Below are 25,684 nucleotides of genomic sequence, written 5' to 3' on the forward strand. Positions count from 1 at the left end.
GTAGACCGATGTAGACTGTCAGTAGACCGCTATAGAGCGCTAGCGAAAATTGTACGGCTGAGTTTTTCGAGGACGAAGCGAAACTATACCAACAGACTAATCTGGCAGCGAGCGCAAGCGGATCGATGATCGCCGGGCGCGGGCGGGCCGGGCCGGGCTGGTGGCGAGGCGATGGGGGCCACACTGGCGGCGCACACGTAGTACGTATGTACGACGTCATCAGAGCTAGCTAGCTGGCGCTATATCTGTGTGTGACGCCTAGCCTGTGTTGTGAGGAGAGAGTTACACTTGTTTGTCAACAATCATACTTGTGATTTCTTGCCGGTGATTTTAACAGTTTTGCATTTTTAGACGACTGGAGTGATGTGACGCACAAGTTTGCCATCCAGATTCATCGAGGCTCATTCAAGAATTCGGTAACGTTAGTTTGAGAGGCCAAGTAACTAAAAATTTTCTCCACTCAACAATAATTAATGCACACAGTAAACCAGGGCAGAGGCAGGGCCTGGCTGGCCCCGGGAGCTCCGGGCCGCGAAACGACCTTGCAAAACGAGGGAGACACGGGACTGGGGTAGATTCACTCCTAGTACCAATGAGGTCCAAACATTACATGTATGGACCTCATAGGCGACATCAGTGGAATTGCGGGGTTAGAAATCTTTGAGTACAGGATATTTCGATATTATTTCACAAGTACGCACTCTATTTCTTTTTTTGGCCAATATTATAATTAAGGATCGTAAATACATTGTTAGCAACAAAAATAAAATGAAAGATATTAAGGGAAACTTACATTTTGACGACTTTTTCCTGATTTTCTTGGCAGTTGCTCTTCACTTCTGACTCGCGATCGAAGCTGTTATGCAGATCACGTGATACGCTTTCTCGTCAGGTGATCGGTTGGTTATTCTTTTCGCCAGACGTTGATAATGATATATTTCAGAACGCTAGCATTCATCGCAAATTCAGGTGAAGCGATTGGAGTTAACAGCGCAAGCTTAAAATTTTTAATTTATTGCATAAGTTTCGCGCCGGACATGAAGGATCATTTGGTCCCATATTGGCGTAATGCATAACAACGGGGGGGGGGGGGGGGGGGGGGGGGTGTTCCTACCACTTCAACGACTATAGCCAGAAATTATTTTTTTTTCTCTCCTAGCTTTTTTAACCAAAATACCCCCCCCCCAAAAAAAGGGGACTCGTGTTGAAGAGAAAGAGAATTATGATAGAGGAACACAAAATACTTTATTTTTCAGCTTTTATTTATTCGACTTATAATCCCATAATCAAATATTAAATGGGGCTTCCAGTTTTTTAAGCCCGGGGGCCACTTACATGAGTGGATACCATATGCGCGACCAAAAAAAAAATCTTTTTCACTATAGGGCACGTTACGTACGTAACGTGATAAGGGTGTCAAAAACACAAAAATAATGAAAAAGGGGTATATGTATTTCGCTAGGAAAATTACGTGTTTAGGGTCGAATTTGAGGGGATGATAAAACAAGATTAAAATGTTTTATAAAGGATGTCCTTGTTTTCCCCAACACTTCGTGTTTAGAGTCCAATTTGCGCAAGGTGTAGAAGCTAGGTGGGGTCGTACTAAGCCAATTAAAGGTAAAAAAGCCGAAGACCGAAGCACCCGTAACAATAAACATTCCTGTACTTGTGCATTTCAGGGAATATTTAAAGAGTATCGTTTTGTTTCCAATTCTTGTCAAGGGTACGGTACACATCAATACTTGTTAAGGGGTGCATTTTCAGAATCAGGAAATTACGTGTTTAGGGTGCTTTTTGAGACCCCATGATCGCGCATGGTATCCACTCGTGAATGGAAGTGGCCCCCGGCTTTTAAAGTCAATTCATAAAAGTATTCCTCCTCGGGATTTGAGCTTTCTTTCATGAAATACCAATCTTTTTCGTGATTCCCAAAAATACTTAAAATGTCATTTTTTTTATCTTTGTATAAAGCTTTAGCTCATGCGTTGCGCCTGCAATATTTTAATGTTGAGATACAACTTTATGCTTTTAATGAATTCCTAAAAACACTAAATTCTCATATCATTTGTCGCAATCGAATGATTGGAAATGAATGATTAATAAGTTTCATGAATGTTTAAAATGCGTCTCTCTATCAGTTTTGAATATTAAAAAAAATGTCAGCTCATGCTTTTTGCTTGCAATATTTTGATTAGTAAGAAGTTCTTGTATATGCGAGTTTGATAGATAAATAAATAGAGAGGGGGAGGGTCCCTCAGCTACTTGTCCTCGCTTATTCCATTTTTTTTATTATGCTCGTACGTGTTGTGAGGTTTTCAAAGTCTTCTTTTTCTCACCCTTTTTATTGTCTCGGAGCTTCCCTCTATTTCTTTGCTACGATGTATAGCCCTTCTTACTTGTTTCAATTCTTTTATGTTCTCATTTCACTGAAAACATAATTATTAAACTGACGTAGAAGACTTTACAACAAAATTTTGATATTGTTTTTCTTGTTTGTTTGGCTTTCTTTTTTCTTCTCCTCATTTCTTGTTTTCCTTCTTAGTTTCCCTTTCCTTATTTTCTCTTATTTCATTTCATGAGGCATCCGCCAACTTATATACAACAACAAACACATTTAGAGGCCGATATCCAGTGAGGGGGCGTGGTGGTATGCCCCTCTAAAAAAGGAGGAAAATAGGAAGGAAAAAAAGAAGGGAAGGGGAAAAAATAAGAAAAAAAGAAAGACAATGATGGCAATGATGATGATGATGATGAAAATTATCTTGGTGAAGATGATAGTGGTGGTGATGGTGGCGGTGATGATGATGATGATGATAGTGATGGTGGTAGTGGTGATGAAGATGAGAATGAAGTTGGTGACGATGCTATGATGATGATGACGAGATGTAATTTTGTTATTTTGTCTTTAGAAAAATAATAGTGCACAGGCGAAATCATTTAAAGTTTATTATGAAAATAGCAGAAAAAAATAATTTGAAAAACTGTACCGTTGCGTATCCAGTGGAAAATCCATCCCCCACCAAAAAAGAAAAAAAAGTGAGATTTTGTTTTGTAATTATTTGTGACGGCGTAGGTCTATGCGAGCAGCTATGGGATGGGAAAAAAAGTAAATGAAATGTTAAGAAATACATGATAATGACTTTTATTGTACATTCAGTATATCAGTAGATAACTTCATACTCTTTCCAAAAAAGAAAAAAGTGGGTATATTATGGACCATTAAAAATGGGCAGTTGCTCTGTATATTATATTACATAGAATATATAGAGCAACTGCTCGTGTGTAGCGGTAAGTTATTCACTGATCTACATAATTCATGCGGCGCACGGCGCGTGCGCAATGTTTAATAATTATTGCTGTGAACACAATGAATGTCATCAAAAACATAATCTCACAGATCAAATAATGCCAGCTCGACGCGCAAAATCAGAAAAAAAAAATATTTTCTGCCCTGATAATTTGGTAACCCTAACCTAACCCAATTTGTAAGTATTTTAAACATAAACAGGATAACTACAGACAATGATTTAAATTAACTTTATATTAATTCTTTTGCGAAAATGAATATGAAGGACAGCTTTTTGATAAAGAACACAGTTTTAGAGTGTTAGAGCGCGATTTATACCTACAACCGCTAAATCCTGTCACTGTCGGTATGAAGCAGTGATTCCATCAGCTTACGGTAATAATTTTTGCAACACGGGCGCCAGTCCGAGAAACAGACAGGCATTTGCCCAAACGGACAACATCTCAACCTCTGCTCATTTCTTTTTGCACGGGCACATAAATCTCGACGTAACCCATCACATTTCTCCCTATTTTCTCCTCTCTTTTATTTTCCATTAATTTTTTCTTTCGTTCACTTTTTCCTGTCTTCTTTCCCCAATTTTTTTTACCCATCACATTTCTCCCTATTTTCTCTTCCCTTTTATTTTCCATTAATTTTTCTTTCTTTCACTTTTTTCTGTCCTCTTTTCCCTTCTATTTTTGTTCTCGTCTCACCGCTTTTCCTCATCCCCCAGCCTCCGACGCCCGTGCAGATTCGCAAACAATATCAAGAGTATGTGTACTTGCAAGGGCGGAAATCTCTCCCCACTGAGGTAGGGGGACCAGGGGCTGGAAAATTTGACAAACAAACAAACAAAAAAAGAAGGTTTATCACCCCCTAAAGAAGGTCATCTTTACCAAAAGAAATTTGACAAGCAAACAAGCAAAAAAAGGGGGGCATCCCAAAAGTAAGATCGTCTCTTCCAAATGTTTTATTTCGATTTTGAATGAAATGACCAAAAATAGTAGGGGGATATTTCATAATGTGCCCCCTACTATTTTGGGTGAGGGGTATATGTCCCCCGGCCCTGGGATTTGCGCCCATGTGGGTGGGGGTGTTGCGCCTCCCTATCGGGATCATATCACAGCGAGTATACACTCTTCCATATGGAAGAGTGTTTACTCGCTGTGATTTCGATCTCACACATATGAAAAAAAAATAGAACAGCTAAGCCTTGATCACAGGCCAAAATGCCTAACGATTTCTCCGCGGCATTAACAACTCTCGTAAGGGGCGCTCCATTTATAAATAGAGTTGCATGAACAGCTGTCTATGGCGACAGAATCGTAGGCAGAATTGTTGCCAGAAGCGTGGGAATTTGGCAGAAAATTCAAGAAAAGAACCGGTGAGTACCGATTTAAGAGTAATTATATATTCATTAACATTTATTGAATCATAAGAATAAAGATTTTTTACAGAAAGAAAGCTTAGTTCTAAGCTAGGGCTGCCCAAATGCGCGTGAGTGGAGTCTCAGTTTCTTAACACGGGTAAGTATTGCGGTGTCGCCTAGAGTGGGTAGATTGGGGTCTCGACGTCTCATAGTAATCTTAATGAAATGTGGAAACGGGAATTATGCACTTACCACGATTATAATTTAGGCCTATATGGATGAAGGTCTATCGTCATGATCATGACACACAAATGACAAATCCTGACATCGAGGCACAGACTGGAACTTGGACATGTTGGAAGTGGAACCTAAAAAAAAATTAAAACAATTATATAGGATTAGGATATAGCCTCAGGCTCAGACTCGGTCGGCCATTTAATTTTTGTTTGGAATTTTGAAAGAAGGAGAGGTATCGCAACAGAATTTTTCGTTTATTTGAGGTTCCAGTCTGTGCCTCAATGTCAGCATTTGTGTGTCACGATCACGATAGACCATCCCAGGCCCAGCGACTCAGTTTTATAATTATGAGGGAAGCAATAAATAGCTCTCCTAGATCTTCTAAGGAGAGCGGTAGAGGAGCACTGCAAAAAGCTCTTCTTCAACATACAAAGGGAGCTTTTTGTCCAATTAACATAACAGATGGGGGAAATGTATATACTAAAAAGTTACAATCAACAGCCAAAGGAAGTATTTCTAATGGTTTTACAATTTTTTTGTAATTAGATTGTGTGTTATCAAAACCTGTTTGAGTTGGGTTTTGACTTTGGCTTAAAGTTAAGTCACTGACAATTTTTTTTTTCAGGGGCTCCATTTTAAATTTTTTCGGCAAATTTCGGGGGCTCTTTTTAAATGCTACTTTTTTGTATTTTGAGGAATACCTGTTCACTTATTAATGAATTATTACTTTTTGTTCAATATTGTATGATTTTTAAAGTTATTTTTCATGCTTAGAATCTTGGATGTAGGTGTGTGTTGGTGGATGTGGGTGTGTGGGTGAGTGAGTGTGTGTGACTGTGAGTTGGACGTGGATATAAATGAATTCAATATCTAATTTCTACTCCATCTATTCCAGTACAATACCCTGTACTCAGCCATGTACATGTAATAAAGGCCCACATCACATCCCCTAACTTTTCCTGAAGTTCTTTGAAAACGCAGATCTCCATGAAAATTTCATTTCTCTATTGGGGAGTCTAAATTCGGTGAGAATGTATTCATTAAGAACTTAAATATACATGACAATGAAGAAATCATCAAACTTTATTGGCAGTTTTGAATAATATTCATGAAATGTAAACTCTGTCTGAAACAGAAAATCACCATCATTGAGGCCTTAATACTGAGTGAATTGTCCCCCAGAGCTCTGGCAGAGACAGAGCTCTAACTGGCTAGCTAGTAAAAGCACCAATGCGTAAGCCTGCCGCCAGCCTTGTAAAATAGATGGAGCTTTGTTTGATGATTTATTGTCTGATATAATACCTCATCCCCTAGAAAAAGAAATTAAATGATTTTTCAGTTATAATTAATAAATAAGGTAACTTATTTTGGAAGTAAATAAGCCGTTTTGAAAAGCAAAGCCGAATGACAACTCACCAATGCTAGGTTACAAGACTCAGGGATTTATTTCCTGTGTAATTCGAATTATTTAATCACAGAATTGTGATATCTGTAGAGGAAACGTGTGCATTCGAAATTGCACATGGTGGTAGTCATAATGAACCCCTATACATGCAACTGTTTCCCGACCGTTGCATTGATTTTTTATTCCGTACTTGGTACCATGTGTATGGAAATACGTGGTACAGAAAAAATAACGCAACGTCGGAATTTGAAACCGCGCTACTCGCTATTTTTAAGGATTATTCATGACTTTGAGTATTGGATTTTGGGTGATTTTTAAATGGTAAGCGGAGCTCGAGCATATTGAGTTGTTATCACTCGGCAATAAGCATGATTTTGGGTGATTTCGAGGGCGACTTTAGGCATTTCCGCGCAGGTCAACGATCGCGAGGCGCGCTATTAATCGCGCTACCTAAAATGGATTAAGGCGCGCATGTAGCGCGCGATCGCTCTCGCGCGCCTTAAAATCGAATCCCTGCCATCCAGGCATGTAGTCATGGTAAGTGCTAACCCAGGGAGCACCGGACCACAAAGCGGTCCAGCGCCCAGGAGCTTACCGTGTATTTACCCATACTCACGGGACAAGGGTAGATTATGGTCAAAATATCTAGCAAGATAAATTGTGAAAACAGAAATTATGCACTAACATCGATTATATGGATGAAGGACTAACCAGTGGTAGAATCCTGACGTCGTGGCACAGACTGAAACCTAAAAAAAATGAAAAGTTCTCTCCTCTCCGGTCTCGATCGGCCGTTTTTGTTGTGAATCATAACAAAATGGCCGATCGAGACTGGGGTAGAAGGAGAGAACTTTTCGTTTTTTTGAGGTTCCAGTCTGTGTATCGATGTCAGGATTCTACCACTCGTTAGTCCTTCATCCATATAATCGATGTTAGTGCATAATTTCTGTTTTCACAATTTATCTTGCTAGATATTTTGACCATAATCTACCTTTGTCCCGTGAGTATGGGTAAATACACGGTAAGCTCCTGGGCGCCGGCTCACGTAGCGGTCTGGCGCTCCCTGGGTTAGGTAAGTGCATAGTTTCTGTTAAGAGAATTAAACCTTTGCCTTTGGAACAAGATAGCTTGTGTACTAACAGAAAAATCAAAGAAACAGATCAACAAAAGTTTCAGAAAAATCGGACAAATAATGAGAAAGTTATGAGCATTTGAATATTGCGATCACTAATGCTATGGAGATCCCAATTTGGCAATGCGACAAAGATGTGTGATGTCAATTGTGAACAACTCTCCCCAAAAGTTTAGTAAATATTTCACTTAAACTGTCTATTTTATCACATTTATCAGTAGATCACATGTTCCTTCTATAGGACGGCATGTAATACAGATTTGTAAAAATACATCATGGATAAAGAATCTGTATCACCTTAAGAAAAAGCAAAAAGAGACATTTGGGGGGTATTTTAGAGTCCATGAAAGTTGTTCTCATGTGACATCATTCTTGTCGCATTGCTAATTGGAGGATCTCCATTGCATTAGTGATTGCAATATTCAAATGCTCATAACTTTTTCATTTTTGTCAGATTTTTTTCAAACTTTCATTGTTCGTATTCTTTGATTTTTCTGTTTTGACACAAGCCTATTTGTTCCAAAGGTTTCATTCCCCTTTATGATCACTATTGAGACCCCAATCTACCCCAGTGTCTCCCTCGTTTTGCACGGTCGACTCCTGGGCTCGGGCCTGCTCCCTGGGTAATGCACACAGGGATCATAGTCAGTTAGTAGGCCTAAAGAATAGATCTAGAATCTAGTAGGCAGGGGCCCGTTTCTCAACACCGTCATAAGTCTAACTTCTTGACTAAATCGGAGATAGTGAGCTACTTGTCCGCTAACCGTTTCACGAAGCCCTCTTTACCAAGATTGGGTACAACAACCTCACTAAATGTTTATGACACCTCCGGACCCGTCATAACTTCTTTCTTAATGACGTAGTGGCATCACGTGGGTAGACTATGACTTGCCAAAGCGCCTAGAAATTCTAAAATGATAATCTTACGTAATCAATCATAGAGGTTGAAATTACATCACAAAACAAGTGGGTTAATGCATTCAATGATAACTGTAATACAAAGAAACTGTAAAAACTGTTGGTAAAACGCCACAAAACCATTCATTTTGAAATAGAAACATGATTTAATCGATAAAGATTCTACCACGTCAGGCCATCCATAACTGAACTCGTTGCTGTTTTCAGACCCCTATTAAACGTTGGATCCCATTTTATCTTTAATTTATGCATATAATTTGTCAATATCTTATGTTTCGGTATCAATGATTAAAAATGCTTCTTTAAATTATATTTTGATGCCGTTTGGAATCGTAAAAGACCGTATAATTATCATTTTACAAAGAAAAGCGTTATGGCTTAATTTCGTAAACTATTAAAATTTGATATCCCGGGGGCACCCATCTCAACGTCCACAAGTGATTTTTTAGTCACGAAATGAATTATTCATAATTTAATTTTCTCTGCAATTGAATGCTCCAGTCTTCATGGTCTAAGTGTGTATGATGCATAATACACCTGTGCTATTATTTTGAAAAGATTTATTTCCCAATTCATCACAATATTTGCAATTTTGTCATAATTTTCATTTTTGAAAATTATGCTATTTTGTGACTAAGGCTACGTCTCGTCTGCTCTTTTTACCGATAGTATCGATATCAAGGTATTCTAGTTAGAAAGCATTTCGAGAAACAGGTTTAGTAATATTGGAACTAACTCCGTGGTTTGTGGATAAAGATATGACTAACTTGTCCAGGTGTTGAGAAACGGGCCCCAGGTCCCCAAAAAGCGGCTTATTTCATCCTATATTCATGTTGACACCTCTAGAAAGGTTTTGCGTATTTAATATCATTAATAATGAGCTTGAGGTGGACCAACGTGAAAGTCCATAAGTCCAAAACACCTATTTTAATTTGGTCATTGCTGCTATTTATAGGCTAGATCTACTGTTCATCAGATTTCATTTTCGGTATCAATGATTCAATCAATGTCAAGAAGAAAAATTATTCTTTCAGGTCATGTGTTTGAATTTATGTCATGTAGGTGAAACTTTTGATCTAAAATATGCTACAAAATGATTTCACCTGACAAAAGTTGTCATTTTTACACTTTATTGTTATTGTTTGAGCCCAAATTATTTTCAGATCATGATAAAAATAATAGTGAATAGTAGCATAGGGACCTGCGGTCTGACTGATCAGGGGGCCGTTTCATAAAGCTGTTCTTAAGTTAAGAGTGACTTTAAGATCGACTGGTGAACCTTTCTTACGCGCTTAACCATCGCCAATAAATATACCATTTACCACAAAAAAGGATCACCAGTCGTTCTTAACTTACGAACAGCTTTATGAACAACCCACCAGGATCGTGTAGGGTGCATGTGATATTGTGATTATTAAACAAATAATTCCAATTTGAGCTTGGGGATATCACATTTTTGTGATATATACATGTACTCATGAGTTTCATAGGGTGCTAATGCGTGTAGTTGCGCAGCTGTATTAGGAAGTTCCACAGTTTAAATAAAATCGATATCATTTTCACCAAATTTGCAGAGAGTTACTTTAGAACCTACATGTATATTTGAAATAGGGTCTATACATGTATATGTAAAAATTAACATGGCATGGCAATGGGTTCATGTGCTTGATTTTTGCTATCGAGCTTTGAAGTACCCCTATTTGAAAGGTCTCATAAAACATGCAATAAAAGTAATTTTGCATTTTCTGTCAAAATCCATCTAAATTTCACAAAATGTTACATTATACATGTAGTTCGCAATTTACTTAAAGCGACCTTTCATTGACAAATCGTGGGGAAATCGAGGCTTATCTCGGCTGCATGCCTGGGGGTGTTATGTAATAGACGCCGGCATGTCTGGGAGGTCTTGAGAGCAATTATAGACTAACCAACCAGATGTAAACTGTGTGTTTTCACTTTGAATCATGTAACTTTACAGTGGTTATCTATTTTGGTTTAGTAATCAAGAGACCTGCCATGAGTCTAGGAATTGGGATTGTTGGAAACTGGAACTGCGATGATCCAAAGTAAATAACCATCACGAGTTTGGTCAAATTTGTGCTTTCCGAACTTTTATCGCATTAGTCCGACGGGCGCTCATGACGGACGGATCATTTTATGCAAGTCAATTGGCCTTTTGCAAATTTCGTATTTCCCCATGATTTGTCTGTTGCTGGGCTCTTTAAGATATACATGTAGAATCAACTCAAATTGCTATTTATTTGTTCTTTAAAGAGTAGCAGCTCCATCAATTTTGAAAATAAGGTGTGAAAGATGACAAAATATCTTTAAAAAATTTGAAATCTCTTTAACAAATTTATTAAGTACAATAAATCCTGCATTTTATTCAAACCCATGTCATTTTCACCAAGTTTTGCATGGTTGTAGAGAAAGGTGTACTAAAGAGGTGTGAATATTAAAAATTGAGGGTTCATGTGCTTGTTTTCAAACTATCACCACTTTTGCTGCAGCAAATCTGCTTTTAAAAACAATAAAAACATGACAACAAGCTTGCATCTACATATAATAATGAAAAATTTTAACCACTATCCCATTTAATCAAAATCAAGGTCATATTTGTCATACTTCGCAGCACTGCAGAGTAAAGTATTCTGAAGAGGTACATGTAGAGGCATTTTAATAGTTTCGTAAAATAACACATCAATATTTGCTTTTAAAGTGCAGATCTATGATCTTTTTTTGACTGGAAAAATCAGCTGATACCTATAGCTGATTACTCACCTGTTTCCTTATTGTGACATCAACGTGCATGGCGTAAAATATGTGCAGATAAGGATGTGCACAAATATAACTGGGGAACGTCCTTAGATGAACCAATATCCAAATTATTCTTAAAGGGAAGTTCACCCTGACTTTGGCTTAGTTTAACGTTTCTAATAAAAAATTAAAAAAACATTTCAAATATCACCCTCTGTGAAATTTGATTTTGTCTTTGAAATTTGAGGAATTATTGTCCATTTAATAAAACTAAAACTATTAAAGAGAAGGAAACAAATAACATTCGGACACATAAGTCACAGTATGTTGCAACGTCAGATCCCATTTGACATGTTTGAGAGCATTCTTATTTTCAGAGGAATGTTTGAACAGTGATCGAGTTGTATTGTGGTTTTCAGAATCCTTTGACTGGAATCCATCTCTTCCCTGTGGTCTCATCACCAATGTAACGATGCCGATGGAAGGGAACCTCAAGAAGGGAACCAAGCAGCGTTTATCAATACGTAGCAGGACACAAGAAGCAGACATGCGTACACCCAGGATGGCCGAAGATGAGAGTATTCTCCCTCCAGAGATGCGTTCTCGAATCTGGAAACTCTTCAGACAGATTGAGAGGGAACTTGAAGGGATGTATGAAGAAAACATTGCATGTAAGTTTCAGAGACCTCCCTCCACTATTCAGTAAATATGTACAAGTTGTGGCCCTTGATATTTTGTGCTTTTAAAAGAAAAATAGAATTTGGAGTAGTCCCTAGATCCTCTTTATTCCAGCAAGTACTTACAGTTTGCAAGTAGTAGTATGTCTTTAGAAATAACTGCTTTCTCATTTTTAATTTTTTTTTTTTCAAATGAATGTCTGTTTTTCTGGTACTATTTATTTTCTGTTAATATAAACATCAGAGTCTAAGCATGCTCATGAGGCTATTTTCCCCAAAACTTCCCTTTTTTGTTGCCTTTCTTTGAGAATCATGACTTATTTGGCAAGAGGAAAGGCTTAAAGAGCAGAGCATAACAAAGCAAAACAATACACCATACTGATTTGATGTTAAGGATCTTTGATCTTGCAGACCTATGATCATTAGGAATTGGCATAAGTAATATATTCATAATAAAAGCTCTCTTTGTTATTGCCTTATCCGATATACAGTGCAACAGAAAGTGGAGATCCTGACTGATAAGCTTGATGCAATCCAGTCTGGCAAGTCCTTCAGTGAGGCGGGAGCTAGTATTGATGGAGCAGAAAGCTCATCTAAGCTTAGCGTCAAGAGTAAAGGTATACATTTTAAAAAAGATTTTATGTACATATGAATATAGACCATAAATTCTTAAATTTGATGAGAACATTTCAATGTGCCACTTTTTTTTTGGTTATAATTATGCATAAAATGTGTATAGGTTTAAAGACAAATTGAATTTGAATAACCCCCTTTCCCAACAACATCGTGAATGAATTGATGTTATCTTATACTTAAATGATGTTCTGTATTATTCATGAGACATGAAGTGTAAATTGAAGTCGGGTATGATTGTGACTTTAGAACAGATGTAAAATAGGTAGAATCTACCATAAGAAATGACAGGATATCTACATGTATTTGTTGGAAATATGTATTCAATTAAATTAATACAATACAAGGAAGTTTTATGGATATCTCACAACTAGTGAAAAATACATGAATTCCCATCTTGATTGCATGTAAACTAGATTTTCATTGCAATCTAACATATTGAGGGCTATTTATAGAGATAATGTATTGCTTGCCAAGTAAATGAATTAACAACAATACTTGGTTTTCAGTTTGCATAGCTGTATTAACTCTGATAAGCCTTTTGATAGTATAACAAGTTTTTTTGTAATGCATATTAATCTAAGTTTATTAGTAAACAAAAAAGAAGAATCATTTGGATAATTTGATTTCTTTGATTATATTTTGGTCATTAAATCTGTAACAAAATCTTACTGAAAGAATGTAAAGGCAACTTCGATATTTGTTTATTTTGTTTTTTCAGCTTCAAGTCAGCTAAGCCAGCTCATACTAAAGCCCAAAGCCAAAGGAGCTGGTGGAAAGGTAAGATAAAAAATGAAAATCATTTCTTTTGCATTAACAGTCTACACAATTTCCTTTCTGCTGCTTGACCTACAATGTTACATCTCTATCTCCATTAAAAAAAAGAAGAAAATGGGTAGGATATTTTTTAGTGGTTACTGAGCTACACAAATCTGAAGACTATCAAGTCCTGAAAGTTAGTGCAGGATAAGATTTGATACATAAAGTACTATTGCAATAATTGTAACAATATATGATTCATGTCATACATGTATAGAAGCATTTTTGTTGTAGTACTTGAATGAAAATTACACTTCTGATGATAAATTATGATGGCTTCAATATTTGGACATACAAAAGCAAGTAACTTTACCTTTTTTATAGAGAGGATTAAGACAGTGAGATAGTAAACAACACTTACTCAATGCAAGAAACTGAGTGCATATTAAAGTGATTGATTAACATTGGTTTGACTTTTAAAAAATCTGAGCTATAAGGTCACACTTGTCACCTGTGTCTGTGATATGTTACAAAAATGAAGCCCAGAAAAAATTGCGTTCGAAAATGATTATTTAGTGCTTCAAAAATTGAAATATAAAGTGACCGGAAACACCATCTTAATTTCATCCCATACACTTATGTGTACTATTTAGGTGTCTATAAGACGCCTATTTACAAAATCGGGGTTTGCCTTGTAGTTTTAGCTTTTTATTCTCAATAATGGTTGTTTTCAGGGTTTATTAGTTCTAATACATGCACTTGTACACATGTTTCATCTTGGTTTGAGAATTTTTTTAATCGGCTGCTCACAAAGTTAAACAATACCTTTAAATGTGTGTCAAAGGTACAAGTTTTCTCTCAGTTATTCAGTGGGCTATTTCTCGTTATTTTTTTTTCAGACTGTGTTTAGTTTCAAAGGTACAAGTAGCACTGGTTGTCAGCTGATGCATCATTATAATGGACACAGTGATGGGGTATGGGAAGTCAGTGTGTCAAGAGGGGAAGCTCCACTTCTTGCTACAGCTTCTGCAGGTAATATTAACCTGTTGAATACTGAATTCTATCATTCCCATAGGCTGTTTACATGGGTCACCAGGTTCCAGTTGGCAATGGGTTAAAACAAATATTAAATGATAAGATATAACATGTGAGTGTGTGTGAGTGTGTGTAATTGCTAATTGGTTACAAGCAAAGTTTTGTTTTTGTTTACATTATAATGTCTAGCTTTATATGTGCATGTGTACTTTTAAAGTACTTGTTAATAAGGGGGATTACCCAGATAGTTATCCCCCTCAGTACGATGTTCATATGTATGCTGATATTGTACACTTTTATTTAATTGACTGTGGACATCAATAAAGTGAAATTAAATTACTTCCCCCAATTATCGCAATTTTTCTAAAGCATATAGGAGTTATGTAAAATGAGTACTTAAGTGTGTGATATCCCAGAGGATACTCTATGAGCTCAACTGTATTCAAATATTTCTGCTAAGAATGCAAATTCTAGGCCATGGCCCTCTTTCTTCATCATTACATGTATGTGAAGAGACCATCATACTATCATTGTAGCTGTCTATTTTATCTTGCTACAAATTCAAATAGTCATAAAATTTGCGTTAATGAGCAAGTACAATTACTTGCCCCAATTTACGTGGGTTAAGTTGCTTCTGTAATTACTGCTCATACCTACTCTTAATATTCTTTTTTTTAAACCTTGTTCATAAACTTATGCTATGCTGTTCCCTGAGCAGTGCAGAGCTCACAATGTACATGTACTATGTTGTTTTATTACATGTATGCAGATCGCACAGCTCGTCTTTGGTGCATAGAAACCCATTCTTGTGTCCTGCAGTATCTTGGCCATCTTGGTTCAGTTAATTCAGTCAGATTCCATCCATCAGAACCACTCCTTCTTACAGGTAAGCATCAAGGCCACATTCATTATAATATTCTAGAGTTCATTTGTAATATCTAGCTTATTTGTAGCAATTGGACAATATAATGACAGGTCATAGAGATGTATATTATTGACACTAGAGGGCGGACTTCATCAAATTGCTGTGAATCCATGTTCGGGGCGGCCGCCATCTTAAAGAGGGCAAGAGCGCGGATTTATAACACACGGCTCTATGGGAGAATATCACATATTTCACTTTTTTACATTATATTTTCAATTTGATGCTGTATGCAACGTTAAAATCACAAGGCAAAACATTTTTATGTTAAAATATATGATAACCATGCATATTTTATAAAGGAGATGGACTGAACATCCAGAAAACGGGGGGAAAATAGGTTGCTGTACGTGCATTACCTATGATGTAGATCAGGGCTTGGTCTGAAGTTTCCCCTCCTTTCAGTTAATTTTGACGAAATCAAAGTAGAAATCATATGGTGAATCACTGATAATCCCATTACATAATTGGAGACTATGCGACTTTACAGCCATATTTAACACCACGGATGTTAAATCTAGCAGCCCAATCGGGTGTTGGAGTTACACGTACTGCCACTGGTGTTAAGATTACCAACATTTAGGATGTTAAAATATATCAACACCAGTCTTGGTGTTCGATTTGAACACGAGTCGGAGAATGTTATGAAGTTGACACCATTCGGTGTTCATTTGACACCCTCGAACACCTGCAGAAACGAACATTTAAACGAAAGTTTAAATCACCCATTGGTGTAAAAAAAATACCAACACCAGCTTTGGTGTTGTTTCACGGTTCGGATTCACACCATTTGGTGTCCGATTTCTATTTCTTTAACACCTGCAGCCTGACGGTGTAACTTAACACTAGGGTATTTTTTTAAAAATACCCCAACAACAGACAGTGTTGAGTTACTCCAGTGAAGTGTAACTTCAACAATAATTTTTGTTAAAATATTTCTATCCAACACCTGTCACGGTGTTGTTTCAACACTTCTGAGTATTTGGTGTTTATTTTACACTCTAAGTTGTTTCAACACAGTATATTGCTTGAACACTGCCGGAGTGTCAAATGAGCACCACGTTGTTTCAACACTTCTGAGTATTTGGTGTTTATTTTACACTCTAAGTGTTGTTTCAATACAGTATATTGCTTGAACACTGAGTGTCAAATGAGCACCAAATCAAGAGAACATATGAACACTCTAAAGTGTTAAGTTGACCTTATCTTACACCCTTGTCACGGTATATGCTATATGATGGCTTATATTACTACTCAGTCGACCTCGTCGTTTTTCCCCCGTTTTCTGGATGTTCAGTCCATCTCCTTTATAAAATATGCATGGTTATCATATATTTTAACATAAAAATGTTTTGCCTTGTGATTTTAACGTTGCATACAGCATTAAATTGAAAATATAATGTAAAAAACTGAAATATGTGATATTCTCCCATAGAGCCGTGTGTTATAAATCCGCGCTCTTGCCCTCTTTAAGATGGCGGCTGCGCAATACATGGAATCACAGCCGCATTACGCGCGCGTCAATGCGAGCGATTACTCTAGTGTCAATTATATACATCTCTATGTGACAGGTACATTGAGCAAAGCACGTTCAATCAAATATCTCCTATAATACCACTCTCTAAGGTTAAACATTTCAATTGCTTAACTCCACTGCTCCTCATTCTTCAAATAAATCATCTAGAAAGCCTTGTTGATTTCAATTAACTCTATAAACAGGGTTAACTGCTTCATTATACCTAGATAAAGAAAGAGCAGGATGTTCCAAGATAAAAGAAAGAACATCACATGCAAAGAAAGAACAGTATGTGCCCATTGTACTACATTATAGGACCAACATTTAATGCCATTATTGGAGTTTGTATAGAGGTGTCATCCTCTTGCAGCTTGAAAACATGCTTTTATTCTCAAGATCTCATTTTTAGAATTTAAACAAAGCATTTCGCCTATTAAATCCTACTTGAATTCTGTAAACTAAAAGGTAAATAATTTGTAAACTTAAAAAAAGAGCATTAGGAAAATTATTTCTATATTTTATGTGAAAAAAAGTTGGAAAAGTGGAAACCAAATCATTGGTCATACCTGCAAAGGTGTTGCTGAACTACATATTATGCATGATATTTTTTTCATAAATGAGTGATGGAGACAATGAGAAGACAGTCTTGATGTAGCAATCTTTGTACAAATAGTAAACACTTATTCCTATTTATAACTTGATATCTGGATGTGTTTTTTTTTTTACTTGTACAGTATTTAGACTGAGAAATTTCACTCTTCAGACTTCGAATTTGTAAAGTGATTTGATGAATCAAATCAAATTTTCATTCAAGATTGATTTGTTTGCAGATGTCTGGATTAAAATTTATTATAATCTGTTGCAACTTATGAAATATGAACTTATTATTCAACTTAACTTGACCTAAATGTACATGTGAGTACATGTAATTCTCGTTCTAAATCAATCATCATATGTTGTAGCTTCTGGTGACAACACAGCTCATGTGTGGAAATCCAATGTCAGTCTTCCTACCATAGGACAGCAACCCGAAAGTGTAAGTTCAAGAACATCATAGTTCCTTGTCATTAATTTCCAAATAAAAGACTGCATTGAAATGGCCTTTTGACAGTGTTTTTGTAGAAGTTGGCTCCTCAAAGACCATGATATTGCCTCCAATCACCGGAGTATAGCAATTAATCAACAGAATACTAAATTTTGTGATTCTCATCAATGTTTTGTGTAGGGACCTCCTGGTTCTGTGCAACTAGTTAATACTATGAGTTTATGGATATGGCTGGAGTATTTTTTTGAAGTAGTCAATTTGTTTTCCTAACTCCTAATATGAAATCCTGGTTCTTGAAGAACAAACCTTAAAATGTAATTTGTTTGTGACAGGGGCATGCTGTCATGCTGTGTTATTTAAAAATTATTGATTTGAGAGCATGTTCTGTGTAAGATAACATATTTTAAGTAGAAGATCACACAAATTGATAATTATCACATAAGTCATCAATTTGTTTTCCAGATTTTATACTTCCATTAAAGCAATGGAAGAAATTTTTATTGTTGAATATTTTTAGATGGCTGACTATTGCTAACTTTATAATTTGATTGTCTTGATATTTTATAGAGGTCATGTCCATCATCAGGAGATGATATAGATGGTTCAGATAAGGAAGATATCGATGGTAAGAAATGTCTCATCTTATTCAACTCATTTGATATCATTGTACAACCTTCTTTGCCATGTGTACAGTCTGAAGTCTAGTAAATTGTTTATTTGTTCCAAAACTCTTCACAAGAAGAATAAGTTAAAAAGTCTACTGAAAATATTGTGCTATCCAATTTAAATTTGCTTTATCCATCATGATTTGTTAATATAATTCAAAATCATCACAAGATAGTGTCACTAACTTGATATAATCACTTTTGTTTTGTGTGATTACATTTTTTTTATGAACTTTCAAATTAAATATCATCTCAGATGGCTCCAAGATTCATTGAGAAACAGTTCAGTTTTATCTTAGTTTGATACACTTGCTATAATAATGATAATAATAGGCATTTATATTGTGCCATCTATCTAGAAATAATCTGTTCCTAGGCGTATTGTTATTACCCCAGCTTTAGCTCAAGCAGCCGTCCAGCGCTCAGTGCATTTCAAGGAATTTATTCTGCTGGTTGAGTGCAGCACAATGTGGGTAAATTTCTTGCTGAAGAAAAACACAGTATGTCTGGATTCAAACACATGCCCCTCAGATTGTGAGATTTTGCTATTGAGAAATACAAGTCCTTTTTAAATGCATAGAGACATTATATTCATAATGTGATATTTGCTATACATGAGCTGTTTATTGTTATTATCATTACTATTATTGTTATTGGTATTAAAATTACACATTGACACCACCAAACACCACCTTATAAACAAAAGCCAATTATTATCCTACAGGTCAGGAGAGTGAGAACATTATCTATGTGAAGGCTCCTCAAGTTCTGCTGGAAGGCCATACTAGTGTTCTTATTGCAGCCGATTGGTTAGCTGGGGGTAAACAACTTGTCACTGCTTCTTGGGATAGAACGTCAAACCTTTATGACCTAGAAACTTCAGCAATTGTACATACGCTAACAGGTTAGACATTTGTTACAGGTTTTATATGGCATAGATTCTTTAGGTTGCTGTGTAGGTAGACAAAAAAGTAATTATCTGTAATATGCAAAAAACATATTCAATTTCTTTTTTACATCCCTTGATGCAAGTCTTCTTTTCTTCCCCCCTTTTGCAAAAGATTTTATTATTGATTGATCAATTGTATTAGCGAAGCATTTAAAACATAACAATGAATTTATGCATTAAGGAATATTATTGATAGATAAGTGAGCTGGAACATGTTAACATATGAAAGATTGAAAACTTATTTCCAGTGGCGTCCTCTACATGTATGATATGAGATATCTTTTCACCTTAACTTGAATTCATGACAGTTGAAAAAAATATCAATACAGATTCTTTCATTCTATACCAGATTTTCTTTTTCTTACAATGAATAATTTTGTAATTTTGGAGTGATTATCTCTTTCCTTTGTTTTAAATTTATAGATATCCTGTCTCTCCCTTAATTCTTGAATTCAAAGAAAATTTATGACAGATAATTTGTTGCCCAATTTGGAAGCAAGATTTATTATTATGTTCATTCTTGAAGTATGAAATGTAATCTTTAAATACAAGATATTCTATCTAATATTCAATGCAGATTTAACAGTCTTTTAGCATACTGTTTATTTAATGAATCCCAATTATATTGAGGATACCCAAATAACAAAGTATCCATTACTATAGATGATGATGATGACATTTTTTTTAGAAAGGATATTAGATGATCAAGGGATTGTATATTTTCCTCCCAATGCTTGTTATGTACAGGGCATGATCAAGAATTGACGCACGCCTGTTCCCATCCGTCTCAGAAGATGGTTGTGACCTCATCAATGGATACAACGTTTCGTCTTTGGGATTTCAGGGATCCAAGCATCCACTCGGTCAATGTATTCCAGGGGCATACAGAGTGAGTCAAGCTTTGCCTGCTTAACCATATCATTTCATACTATTATGTCTTTGAAAATGCGATGAAGAGTGGAGAAGTGAATTGATTTTCAAGTTGATTTTAGTTTTAGTGACATTTTGGTGGGGAATTGCAATGAAAGAGTTATTTTGTTTCTAAAGGTTCCTTCAACAATTTGTTGCTGATGCACTGTACATTTGAAATGAGATTGTGCTCTGGTTTAAAACAATCTCAATGCTTGTTTTATACGTTTACAAGCCTGCATGGCTGCATTGTCTTTTTGCATTACTTTCCCCTATAGTTCAAGTTATTCTTCATTTTTTTTCAACCAATGACAGCTGTATGAAACACTGCTCTTACCATTTATTAGTTAGTTGATCTTGAGGCTGACCCTAGAATGGAAGATACCCATCGGCTTTACAAAGCTTGTCATTGTTTTCTGATTTGTTGAATGAATAAATGAGTTAATTACCCCCCCCAAAAAAAAAAAAGATGAAACACCCACAACAGAGTTGATTTGTTATACACTGGTTTCAGGGTTTGGTAAATTGACTGTACAGAAATAGCAGGTTTTGCTAGTGAGGTGGAAAGCCTTTGTTTAATTATGCAAATAAAATGTCACCCTGATGAATGAAGAATGAATATATTTTTTTGTATTATTATTTTAGCTCGGTGACATCTGCGGCCTTTGCATCGGGTGACAAGGTAGTGAGTGGTTCAGATGACAGAACAGTGAAGGTGTGGGACTTGAAGAATATGAGAACACCTCTTGCCATGATCAGGACCGATTCTCCTGTCAACAGGTAAAACTAAAGATTGGAGGGCTGCATTCTTTGTCATACTGTTATTGTGTCATATAATCTACAATAAGGAAATATTTAAAGTGTAGAATAATATTTGGATGATTAATGTAAATGGTCAGTAGATTATTAAGGCAAAGTACCAGTATTATACTACACAGTACAACATAGTTTATACACAAATCAAAAAACAACAACAACAAGAATAACTGAAACCAGAAAAACAGTACAGTGCAAAATATTGTAAAAATATATCACAGATCAGTGGGTATTACAAGATCCTTTGCTTGGAGGGGAAATGTTCTTGAGAGCCTTTTTTTAATCAACCGGAAAAAACTTAGTTGGAGATCTTGTCGAATAATTTGTCCAGTGCAAGCTCCTCGAAGAGTCTTTCTAAACAATGCTGATATTACACTTTTATTACTTACCTGTCGGACTATCACGACAATGTCTACATTGATCTTGATTGCCAAGATAAAGTAATAAAGTGGGGAAAACAAAAAATAGTTTGGGATTTCCTGCCGAAAGACACGTTTATCTCATGAATTCCCACCCCATGTGGCAATCTTGTCGCCACAATTGATATTGGCTTGTCATGATGTTTCACAGCTTCAAGCTTTTGTAATGTATAGCGCATTCCATGTCATTTTGTGTTAAGTTATGCTGTATTTTGTGATAACTCATTTAAAGAATTTCCTTTTTTGTCTCATACTTGTTCAGACTGTCTGTATCACCCACAAGCAACATTATGGCTATTCCTCAAGATAATAGGAACATTAGACTGTACGATTTGAATGGTGTAAGGGTTGGTAGGCTACCACGGAGTAACAGACAGGTAAGAAGCTTTATTATGTTGTGATGCCAAGAACAGACCCAATTCATCTTCACTCCAGGGGGCCGTTTCATAAAGCTGTTCATAAGCTAAGAGCGACTTTAAGAACAACTGGTGATCCTTTCTTCTGCGCTAAACCATCGCCTATGGTGTATACCATTTACCAAAAGAAAGGATCACCAGTCGTTCTTATCTTATGAACAGCTTTATAAACACTCACCAGGTCCTACCAATCACATCAGTCCTTTTATGTATTATAATGGACTTTGCAGGAACCCCCCCCTCAACATTAAAATGTGTTTGTTGATATTTTATCTCTATATTTAATTTCAATATATTTAAAGAAAGTATACTTTTTTTCAGAATTTCACTGATCATTTAACACAGTAGATAGAGTGTGAATAAGCTAGAAAAGATTAATCAATAATTAGTTCGTAGCCATAAAAATTAGCTTTGAAAGTAAACAAGATTTTTCAATATCATTAGCAAGTCCTGTCTTTTACTATTGACTTTGCTAAGCTATACCCAACTTCCTGTATCATCCGAGCTTTTATAAACAACAAATAATAGTCCCTCCTGTGTGTTTCTTAATTGTTTAATATGAAAGATCTCTCACACACTTCTTGCATGTAGCATACTATAGATTGATCTCAAATATTTAGGTTTAGAAGATAAAGTGTTTGTTTTGTATCTCACATTGATTTCTTACTTTTATCAATTGATGCTGTGATGTATGTGTTTACATTATAGGGTCATCATCGAATGGTGTGCTGTACAGCTTGGAATGACGAGACTGCATCGTGCAATCTATTCAGCTGTGGCTTCGATCGTCAGGTTCTTGGTTGGCATGTTGGAATGATACCCAGCTAGTGACTCCACCCACAGTCCATTCAAGCCACCAAGCTTGTGACTTTGATAGACAATTTCAAGCCTATGGTGAACAGGGTGTCCAGTGATATTTGTCGTATTTATAATGTATTTATTGGGAAAATGAAGCTTGTATGCTGCTTTTTGAACAATTAGGGTGTTCAAGGATATCTGTAGTACCTACCTGATCCCAAAGATACAAAATGACTGGATTAACTATAGTTGGTTTATTCCTGTTTTGCTTCAGTTGATTTTTATTTATGAGAAAGATGAAAATTGTAAACTACTTTCTAAAGACACAGGATGTCCAAGGATATTTGTAGTACATGCTTAATCCCAAAGATAAAAGATTACCAGATTACAAGAGTCAGTTTATTCTTACATTTTTAGATTCTGTTCTATTCATTAGGAAATGAAGCTTGTAAACTGCTTCTTGAACAAACATTGGTGTTGCATTCATCTTTTTTTATAACCTTGTTCAGATTGTAATTAGCTGTACCATGTGCTGAGAGTTTTTATTTGCTGTCATGGATTTATGGTCACTGATATAGTAACTTGTAGATGTGTCATGGTCTGATGGTTAAATCAAAATCAGTAGGTTTGGGTTCAAATCCTACCAATGCAGCTCTGATGCTTTGTTACTGGCAAGACATTGATCTTAATTTGCTACATTCAATCAGGGTTGGGGTAGATGTTAATGTGGCAGAAATTTGCTCCTTGAAATGGGATAGGAATCCCACCTCTGGTGCCTGTGTCCTGTCACAAGACATTGGTCAAAGTTTGTGACCCTCAACCCAGGGGGCTGTTATTATAAAGCTGTTCATAAGTTAAGAATGACTTTAAGAACAACTGGTGATCCTTCCTTGTGATAAAAATGATCATTGAGGATTATTTAGCGTGTAAGAAAGGTTCACCAGTCGTTCTTAAAGTTGCTCTTACGAATAGCTTTATGAAACACCCACCAGGTTAAGTAATTGGATACGTGGTAGGAATGGTTTCCTTGAAATGTAGGTTTGAGTCCTGATGCAGACCTCAATGTCCTTTTGCCAGACATTGGTCTACGTTTGTCATCCCCAACCAAGGTAAGGTATAAATTGGATACATGGTAGGAATTGTTGCCCAGAAATGGGATTAGAGTCCCAGTGCAGGCCTCATTTTGCCACACATTGATCTGCATTTGCCACCCTCAACCCAGGTGAGGTGAATGGGCTCAGTGTAGAAATAAGTCCTTGAAATGGGGTTTGAATCCCTTACATTTCACAGTGATCTGTGTTTGTTGACCTCGCTCAAGGTGAGGTTAAAGTGAACATGGTGGAATACATTCCTTGAAATGCTATAATGACATTCTGACAATTATGCTTAATCTGAGGTAATGATTGTAGTGCTGCTAGAGTGGGCTACTAGTAGTGTTGTATCTCATAAAGGTTTGAACTATGTAAGAACCCATTATTATTTAAATTATAATTATTTTGAAGCAGCTGCAAGGATAGAATAGATATAGACATTTAGACATCTGTGCCATGAAGAGATTAGCAATTATAGAGATTCGTTTTATATCACTTGAGCCATTCTTTGCCAATTCTCTCATAGATCTATATCGATAATGCATATAATTATACCAGATTGCATCTTTTGTATATACCAAAATAATTCTTAATCCTAACCTCTTATGCAAAATTTGTGACTGCACTCAAGAGCCCTATGTTACGACATGGTTTACACAAGGGTTTCTTGTCAAATCTTGGGCATTTTTTTATACTTAACGTATGAGAAACAGACAAAGGGTTGTCGGTCACTGCCCTTTTTCTCGGATAACAGTAAAAACAGATAAATGCTCTTTATCTGTTGCTTTTCACTCACCTTTTCTCCCCCCGTCTCTCATCTTTCTTTTCTGTAATGTATTTTATAAAATTTCTTTCTCAATTTATTCATACTTTCTTTTTTTCTTCCTTTCTTATCTTCTTACTTTCTTTCTACCCTTCCCTCTTCTCTCCCCTGAAAGGAGAGGGAAGACTCAAGTCCACAGCTGTTTGCTATTTCAATACCACTCTTCAAACAATGAATATATTATTCATTCATTAAATCAAGTAGGGTCTTTATTTTCATATTCTCAGGTTTTAACTGCAATGTGAATTAATACCATTATACATAGGTTTTATGTTATCTATTTTATGTGCTACGATTTCCCATAATTTATTTCTTTGACATATTGTTATTTGAGATTGGACGTGATATCTTATCATGCATATATATGTTTTGAGGCACAGAACTTATATCATCAGAAGAAAAAGTTTTCTTATGCATTTTTTAATGCAAAGGAGGTATGAGGAAATCATGTAGATAATAATTTTAGTTCATGCCCCTTAAAGGTAAAAGACTGTAGTTGCAGCAAAAAATTATTTTAGGAGAAAGTCTTTTAAATCAAGGTTAATCGTGAAGTTTATTATCATACATCTAGATCTGGTACATTAATGTAAACTTATCTTTGTAAAATCATGAAATCTTAACTCAAAATCGATAACTCTGATCATCACTATCGCGAAAAAGCATATGTGGGACAATGTATTAATATTGCTGCGAAAAATACTTGACATTTGATGGAATTCCGTGCTTATTTCGCTCATTTCTCAGCGATTACGTACATGTATTTTCTTCAAGAGCTATTTGGCACATTTTTTTTTATTTATACATACAAACATTTTCGTGGTGATTTCATTGGATCCTGTCCAGACTAATTTTGAGATCATTACCACAACTGGTATTTATCTTAAAAACAAAATATAGATTTATATTCATTCAGTTGTACTTTGTTTAGTGTTAGATAAGAAAAAAGGAAGAAAATTATATTTGAGCATTTTTTAGCCATGATAGCATCATTAATCTTATGTTTATTAGAATAATTTGTATCGAGTATAACATCTAGTGTTGTCCTTTAAGATTTGATGATATATTGTAATCAATATCAGTAAGTGAAATGAAATATTTGCATTT

General features: G+C 35.9%; 1 protein-coding gene across 2 annotated transcripts; it reads left to right on the top strand.

Moving 5' to 3' along the window:
• The first annotated feature begins 237 nt into the window (after positions 1 to 237).
• Positions 238 to 25,224, top strand: LOC121411372 (WD repeat-containing protein 37-like). 2 transcript variants are annotated; one of them, XM_041604055.1, is made up of 13 exons: positions 238 to 421; positions 11,527 to 11,778; positions 12,276 to 12,401; positions 13,139 to 13,197; positions 14,076 to 14,208; positions 14,981 to 15,097; positions 17,612 to 17,685; positions 18,262 to 18,319; positions 19,084 to 19,263; positions 20,056 to 20,197; positions 20,863 to 20,997; positions 21,715 to 21,829; positions 22,577 to 25,224. In XM_041604055.1, the coding sequence occupies exons 2-13, from the start codon at positions 11,580 to 11,582 to the stop codon at positions 22,694 to 22,696; spliced, it is 1,458 nt and encodes a 485-aa protein (XP_041459989.1). In that variant the 5' UTR covers positions 238 to 421; positions 11,527 to 11,579; the 3' UTR covers positions 22,697 to 25,224. The 2 variants fall into 2 exon arrangements, with proteins under 2 accessions (XP_041459989.1, XP_041459988.1); XM_041604054.1 differs by having other exon boundaries at positions 238 to 416.
• Positions 25,225 to 25,684: the final 460 nt, after the last annotated feature.

Source organism: Lytechinus variegatus, chromosome 3 (assembly GCF_018143015.1).
Source record: "Lytechinus variegatus isolate NC3 chromosome 3, Lvar_3.0, whole genome shotgun sequence".
Taxonomy (NCBI): domain Eukaryota; kingdom Metazoa; phylum Echinodermata; class Echinoidea; order Temnopleuroida; family Toxopneustidae; genus Lytechinus; species Lytechinus variegatus.

Bases quoted from the DNA above. Each gene is read 5' to 3' on its own strand.
- LOC121411372 (XM_041604055.1), top strand. From the start codon at position 11,580: ATGCCGATGGAAGGGAACCTCAAGAAGGGAACCAAGCAGCGTTTATCA. The intron at 13,198-14,075 runs GTAAGATAAAAA...TTTTTTTTTCAG, and splicing joins CCAAAGGAGCTGGTGGAAAG to ACTGTGTTTAGTTTCAAAGG. The intron at 15,098-17,611 runs GTAAGCATCAAG...CATATGTTGTAG, and splicing joins AGAACCACTCCTTCTTACAG to CTTCTGGTGACAACACAGCT.